The following is an 8,054-nucleotide window of genomic DNA, read 5'->3' as shown; positions in this document are numbered from 1 at the left end:
AAGTTTTTAAAAAATTAATTTGGCCCAAACTGATCACACGGCCAAGTTCAGAGTAAATGTGAGAGAAACACACAAAGGTGTGAGTATGGGAGGTGTGGTTCATTGGGAGCCCCAAAATACAGTGTACCTCATGGTGGTTCCCTAAAAACTCAACAGAGGAGTGAATGAATGCTGGGCAGAGTTTTAAAAAATGTCTACTATGAGCTACGAAAGTTTTTTTTTTTTTTTTGAGACGGAGTCTGGCTCTGTCGCCCAGGCTGGAGTGCAGTGGCTGGATCTCAGCTCACTGCAAGCTCCGTCTCCTGGGTTTACACCATTCTCCTGCCTCAGCCTCCCAAGTAGCTGGGACTACAGGCACCCGCCACCTCGCCTGGCTAGTTTTTTGTATTTTTTAGTAGAGACGGGGTTTCACTGGGTTAGCCAGGATGGTCTTGATCTCCTGACCTCGTGATCCGCCTGACTCGGCCTCCCAAAGTGCTGGGATTACAGGCTTGAGCCACCGCGCCCTGCCCGAAAGTTTTAACTTACGAGTTGTTTGTAATTTGAATAAAATGTTGAATTTTATTAAATCCTTCTTGGCCAGGCGCAGGAGAATGGCGTGAACCTGGGAGGCAGAGCTTGCAGTGAGCCGAGATCGTGCCACTGCACTCCAGCCTGGGCGACAGAGCGAGACTCCATCTCAAAAAAAAAAAAAAAAAAAAAAAAAAATCAATCAATCCTTCTTTAGCACTTTTGAGTTGGTTATATAATTTTTTCTTTTAGTTTATTAATATTGTTTCATAGTTACATAAATTCATTTTAAAAATTAATTCATTTAAATTTTGGACTATTATTTCATGCCTGGATGGAACTTTTTAATCATAATATATTATGTATTGTAGGATTCAATTTTCCAATAACTTATTTATGACTTTTGCATTTAAGATTATAAATAAGATTAGGGGATTTCAGTTCTTCTGGGAGGCCGCTGGTGGCCCTGATACTGCAGCTTCTGTTGTGTGGGACCTGCTGTGGCTGCCTGAATCATACAGAGGATGCCAGGACACCAGGAAGCTGGGAATGGACACAGTGGGCTTTGAGAATGTGGCTGTGAACTTCACCCACGAGGAGTGGGCTTTGCTGGGACCTTCCTGGAAAAATGTCTACAGAAATGCAATGCTGGAAGCCTTCAGGAATCTGGCCTTTGTAGTAAGGGTGGATCATGAAGTCAGGAGATAGAGACCATCCTGGCTAACACAGTGAAACCTCGTCTCTACTAAAAAAATACAAAAAAATTAGCCGGATGTGATGGCGGTCTCCTGTAGTCCCAGCTACTGGGGAGGCTGAGGCAGGAGAATGGCGTGAATCCGGGAGGCGGAGCTTGCAGTGAGCCGAGATCGCGCCACTGCACTCCAACCTGGGCGACAGAGCGAGACTTTGTCAATAAATAAATAAATAAATAAATAAATAAATAAATAAAAGTAAAAAAGAAAGAAAAGAAAAAACTCATACTGGAGTAAAACCATGCAAAAGTAGTGTGTGTGGAAAAGTCTTTGTACATCATTCATTCCTTCATAGTTACATGAGCTCACTCTGAACACAAACAATATGAGTGTGCTGGGGAATATGGAGAAAAGCCAAGCTGGAGTGCAGTGGCACAATCTTGGCTCACTGTAACCTCTGCCTCCCTGGTTCAAGCAATTATCCTGCCTTAGCCTCCTAAGTAGCTGGGATTACAGGTGTGCACCACCACATCTGGCTAATTTTTGTATTTTTAATAGAGATAGGGTTTCACCAGGTGAAACCAGGTCAGACTGGCCTTGAACTCCTGACCTCAGGTGATCCACCTGCCTCGGTCTCCCGAAGTGCTGGGATTAAAAGATGTGAGCCAATGCACCTGGCACTAGTTCCTTTCAAATACATGTTAGAACTCACACTGGAGAAAACCCTTACAAATGCAAACACTGTGGTAAAGCATTCATTTCTTAAACTTACCTTTGGACATATGAAATCAGAATTCATGTTCTCGAGAAATCTCATGAGTGTAGGGAATATGGGAAAAGACGCAATTGTTCCAGTTTCCTTTGAAGGCACAAAAAACGCGTAGTGCAGGAAACCTTCATGAATGTAAAAAATGCAGTGAAGTCTTTAGATGTCCCACGTCCCTTCAAGCATATGAAAGAACTCATATTGGAGAAAAATCCTACGAATGTAATATATGGGTCAGAACCTTTAATTATCCCAGCTCCTTTTGAAGACATGAAAAACTCATACTGGAGAAAAATGCTATGAATGTAAAAGGTGCGGTGGGACCCTTGGGTGGTGCAGTTCCCTTGGAAGACGTGAAAGAACTCACACTAAAGAGAAACCCTGTGACTGTAAACAAGGTGGGCAAGTCTACAGTTTTTAAAATTACCTTTGACTACAGGAAATAACTCATTTTGCCCAGTGCAGTTAGTACTTTGAGAGACTGAGGCAGGAGGATCATCTGAGACCAGCGGTTTGCGACCAGCCTGGGCAACATAACAAGACCTTGTGTCAAAAATAAAATAAAATAAAATAAAGGAAAAAAAATTAACTGGGTGGGGTGGTATGTGCCGGTAGTTTCAGGTACTCAGAAAACAGAGGCAGGAAGATTGCTTGAAGCTGAGAGATGGAGGTGACAGTGAGCAATGATCACATCACTGCACTCCAGCCTGGGCAACATAGCAAGACTGTCTCAAAAAAAATAAAAATAAAAAAAGAAAAGAAAAAAGAAAGGACTGTCGTTTATACAGGAGAGAAATCCTGTGGATGTACAGAATGTAGGAATGCATTCAATTTTCCCAGTTTTCTTTGAAGACATGAAGAGACCCACCCTGGAAAACAATTCAAAGAATATAAAAAGTGTAATAAAGGCTTCCGATGTCCCGGTTCCATTCAAAACCATAAAAGGACTCACAATGGAGAAAAACCACCTAAATGTAAAATATATGGTAAAGTATTTAATTTTCCCAGTTGCTTTCTAACATGGCAAAGGGCTCTGGAGAAAACTCCTATGAATATACAGAATGTGGGGATGCTTTCCTTGCTGTCATCTCCATTCAAAGACACAGTGCAATGCATGTTGGAGATGAACATTATAAAATAGAAGAATGAATGCTGGGTGGAAGCCTTAGTAGTATGGAAAATACGGGAAAGTTTTTCATTTCTTTTTTTATTAGAAAAAGTATTTATTTCTGCTCCTTTCATACATCTTATTGTTCAGGAAACAGTCTTACATACATATCTGAAATTATCTACCATCACACACTCTAGTTAAATGCAAAGTACCATAGGTAAAGCTGATCAGCTGTCCACAGTTCTCAGCTTATGGAATCTTGCTTCTGGATTTTACGTTAATTTCTGAAAATCAGAAATGTCATCTCCAAAAAATGTTTAGGAGGCTGTAAAAAACAATCACTTTATTTGGTATGATAGTTGTAGATATGGAGTATATTTTCTTTAAGAAATGAAAACTAAAAAGAAAATGCCACTCAACATTGTTGGTATAGCAATAGGTCGGCAGGAAAAAAAATACTGTGATAAACTTGTCTCTTTAATACCAAGAAGAAATTCTAGTCCAAGCTTCAATACACTTCCTGTTTTTTCACTAGATATTTCTTTTACTGCTGCTTTTCATTCTTTTCCACATTTCATATTAGAGGATTGGTACAGCCTTTAAAACTTCATTGACAGGAGCAAATCCAGTATCCACTGATTTCTTCTCAAAGGCACTCTAACCCATCAGATAGCCTGGCAGTTTCATTCTCATGAATACTCTAGCCATGAAAAAACTCAGTAGGACACAGACGAATCCAATGAACAGAAGAAGAAATCTATTGAGTTTTGGGATATTTGGTGCATTTGATCGGTCCAGGATTATGAAACCTAAACCTCCCATTGTAAGTAGGAAGCTGAATGCAAGTCCTTCCATAATATATTGTCCATTTACTCTGCAGGCCAAGAAAGCTACTGGCCTCTGATGCCCATGTTCATCAGTCACAGAGCCAACACTTGGAGGTTCAACAATAACATCATAAATTATTCCTCCGGTGACGAGGAAGTCAGACACCACCACCAGAGCATACACAGTCATGGCCGATGGCATGTGCAGCCAGGGCGGCTTCTTCAGCTTCAGGTTGGGACATTCGAGCACTAAGAACGGGACATGGTACAAAGTCTCCATGTTGGTGGCAGCAAGGGCAAGTTTTCCATTTTAATAATTTAAAAATCTTGTGAAAACTCCCACTGGAAAGAAATCCTACAAATGTTAAGTACTTTGGAAAGCCTGATGTAAATTAATTATTGTAAAAGGCTCAAAACTCCAACACGAATGAATTATGATACAAAGTTATCAATATATGGTGTTTATCAGTGGTTCATTTTAAAGAGGATTTCTGGACGATGGATTTCTACTTTTTTTTTTTTTTTTTTTTTTTAGACAGAGTTTCACTCTGTTGCCCAGGCTGGAGTGCAGTGGCGCCATCTTGGCTCATTGCAACCTCTGCCTCCCGGGTTCAAGTGATTCTCCTGCCTCGGCCTCCCAAGTAGCTGGGACTTCAGGCACCTGCCACCACGCCTGGCTAATTTTTATATTATTAGTAGAGACAGGATTTCACCAAGTTGACCAGGCTGGTCTCGAACTCGTGACCTCAGGTGATCCGCCCACCTCAGCCTCTCAAAGGGCTGGGATTATAGGCATAACCCACCCTGCTCAGCCAGATTTCTACTTCTTTTGTGAGGAAAAGTTGTGTTGAGAATTCTGTACATACTCTTTAAGCCATGGTACCTGAGGTTTAATGGGAAATGTTTTTATCCCAATACAGTTAATAAAATTTTCTCTATCCATTTTAAAGTGTGTTGGGTCTATAGGTGAATTGAAATTTATTTTTTATGCAGTGTTTAATTGTTCTGTGATTAATGGGCCATTGAAAAATGAGACTTTGTGAATTGAGATTTTCTTATTGGTGTTACGTGGCAAGTTCTGGGCATTTCTAACCCATTGTGTATACTCCGTTTTCCTTTATTATGGGGAAAACTAGTGCTTTGACATGACCATTCCATTTTCTTTGCTAATGAAGAGCTGGTGTCAATTTGTAAGTACGTCAAGTTTATCATACACCATTGTCTCATGGGAGTCATTTACATTTGTGTCTTTTATTTTTTGTCACTATTTCTGAGTATTATTTGGATAGTTCATTTTGAATTAAAGACAGACCTGTGATATCACAATATTTTGTGTCTAATCTAATGGAGAAAGCATTTAGTCTCATGGTCAAGTATGATGTTAGCTGTGGTTTTAAAATAAATTCCTTGAGTTTGAAAAAAAATGATTAGTCTGTAATTCCATTATATTCTTTCTTTTCTCTTCCCTTCCCTTTCCTTTTCCTCTCTTACCTATCTCTCCCTTCCTTCCTTCTTCCTTCCTGATTTATATAAGATTGTGCTTGCCTTGTTTTGTCTTCAGGGTTAGGTTCATTTGAATCCCAGCACTTTGGGAGGCCAAGGGCAGCGGATCATTAGGTCAGGAGATTGAGACCATCCTGGCCAACATGGTGAAACCCCATCTCTACTAAAATACAAAAAATTAGCTGGGCAAGGTGGCGCTGTAGTCCCACCTACTCAGGAGGCTGAGGCATGGGAATTGCTTGAACCGAGGAAGTGGAGGTTGCAGTGAGTTGAGATCATGCCACCGCACTCTAGCTTGGTGACAGAGCAAGATCCCGTCTCAAAAAAAAAGAAGAAGAAAAATGAATCAGAAAGCTTTATTATTCTGCTCACTGCATCACCGCAGTAAAACAAAGACTCTCTGCAGGCAGGAACTTCTTTTTGCTTACTGCTGTATCCCCAGCTCCTAAAACATAAAAGGAGTTCAATAAATAGTTACTGAGTAAAATGAATGAATCTTCCTCAAAATGTTGGTAGGTTATACCACATGTGAACGCGGTGCTCTTTCCTGTGAGTTTTTGGTGTGTGTGTGTGTGGTGGGGGTGGGGGCGGTGTTTTGCTACTTCTTCAAATACTTCTAGGGTTATGAATTTTTTTTTTTCTTTTTCAGATGGAGTCTCGCTCCATCGCCCAGATTGGAGTGCAGTGGTGCCATCTCGGCTCACTGCAACCTCTGCCTCCCTGGTTTAAGCAATTCTGCTGCCTCAGCCTCCCCAGTAGCTGAGATTACAGATGTGCAACCCATAACTTGTTTACTCATATTTTTCTGAACAGTAATTGATTTCACCTAGACTTTCAAATGTGTTAACATAATGATATACACAGTCTTTCTTTTCATTTGTCTTATTTATTTATTTTAGGGGCAGGGTCTTGCTGTGTCACGCAGGTTGGAGTGCAGTGGCACTATCACAGCTCACTGCAACCTAGAACTCCTGGGCTCAAGTGATCCTCCCGCCTCAGCCCCCTGAGTACCCGGGACTACAGCCGCATGCTGCCACACCCAGCACTTTCTTATAATTTTAAAGTATTATTCCTCCGTCTGGTTTTAGTTTTTATTTGTATCTTTTCTCTTTTGTTCTTGACTAGACTTTTAAAGGATTGCTAATTTTATTGACTTTTAAAAAGAAACAGATGTTTCTAAAACTCTGATTTCAGATAAAAGCAGAAGTTAATAAGAACTTTTTGTCTTGTTTTTTTTTTAAAATAGACAGGTCTTGCTCTGTCACCCAGGCTAGAGTGCAGTGATGTGATTACAGCTTACTGCTTCTTCAAACTCTTGGACTCAAGAGATCCTCCCACCAGGCCTCCCAAAGCACTGGGAATACAGGTAGGAGCCACTGCACCTGGCCAGTAAAAGTTTTTATAATTACTTCAGTTGAATACTTAGATAATATATTTTTTATCTTTTAGGTTTTCTAATAATACATTGAAACTATACATTTTCCACTGAGAATTAATTTGATTACATCCGTAAGTTTATAGATCCAGGACTCTAATTTTTATTTCTAATATCCTATAATTCTACTTGCTTTCTATCATTCAAAAGATCTTCTGATGGCTACCATTTCCCTTTTACTATGCTGTTTTGGATTTAGCTTTTTGGTAGCCGGACTTCAAGATAGCCCATATCCCTTATGTAATCATCTCCTACACTGGATCCAAGTTAGTCTGTATGATTAATACAAGATGGCAGAAATGATGACATGTGGCTTCTGAGCCTACGTCATAAAAGACTTGTGGCTTCGCGTGAACCCGGCGGGTGGAGCTTGCAGTGAGCCAAGATCGCGCCACTGCACTCCAGCCTGGGCCACCAAGCAAGACACTGTCTCAAAAAAAAAAAAAAAGAAAAGGGAAAAAAGAAAAAAAACACCTGTGGCTTCTGCCTTGTTGCCTGTCCCTGGGATTACTCTCTCTGGGAGAAACCAGGTGTCATGTCAAAGGGACACTCAAACAGCTCTGTGGAGAGTTCAGTGCAATGAGGGACTAAGGTCCCCTCCCACAGCTGTGTCGGGAACTTGAGGGTGGACCCCCAAGCCCAGTGAAATCTTCAGATGACAGCAGCCCCAGCAGCATCTTGATTGCAGCTTCATGCGTAATCCTAAAACAGAAAGTTTCAGCTAATCTGCCTCCTCATTTCTGACTCACACAAACTGTGAGATTAAAAAACATGTTGGTTATGTTAAGCCCCCATGTTTTGGGGTAATTTGTTACACAACAATAGGTAAGTAATATAATTTTAAAATATATTTTATCTCATTTCAATTGGATTTTGGAAGGGAAAGAAAGAAAATATATGGGATCAGTCTGTCTTCCTGATCCAGCTCTTTCTTTAGCTTAAAATATTTCCCATCACCGGGGTCTTAACTGTGTAAACAAAACAATTGTATTCACAAAGAGAAAAAGGCTGGGAGACATAGGTGTTCCTAAAGGGAAAGTGTTAATATTCAAATTCCACCCAGCATTTTAACCCTTGTAAATTTGTATCTCTACTAAGGCACACAATTATTTATATCAGAACAAATAAACGTCAAGCACATTGACTTGAGTATAAACACAAGAACATTGAGGTCAACAGGTTGCTTGGCAACTAAAGAAAGAAGCAAAAC

General features: G+C 40.4%; 1 protein-coding gene across 1 annotated transcript; it reads right to left on the bottom strand.

Moving 5' to 3' along the window:
* Positions 1 to 3,174: 3,174 nt before the first annotated feature.
* On the bottom strand, positions 3,175 to 4,207 carry LOC117082352 (oligosaccharyltransferase complex subunit OSTC-like). Its single transcript, XM_033208986.1, has one exon. The coding sequence runs from the start codon at positions 4,184 to 4,186 to the stop codon at positions 3,737 to 3,739; it is 450 nt and encodes a 149-aa protein (XP_033064877.1). The 5' UTR covers positions 4,187 to 4,207; the 3' UTR covers positions 3,175 to 3,736.
* Between the last annotated feature and the right edge of the window lie 3,847 nt (positions 4,208 to 8,054).

This window comes from Trachypithecus francoisi, unplaced genomic scaffold, assembly GCF_009764315.1.
Source record: "Trachypithecus francoisi isolate TF-2019V2 unplaced genomic scaffold, Tfra_2.0 Lachesis_group9, whole genome shotgun sequence".
Classification (NCBI taxonomy): Eukaryota; Metazoa; Chordata; class Mammalia; order Primates; family Cercopithecidae; genus Trachypithecus; species Trachypithecus francoisi.
The sequence above is the reverse complement of the archived record's forward strand: the minus strand, read 5'-3'. Positions and strand labels throughout refer to the sequence as shown.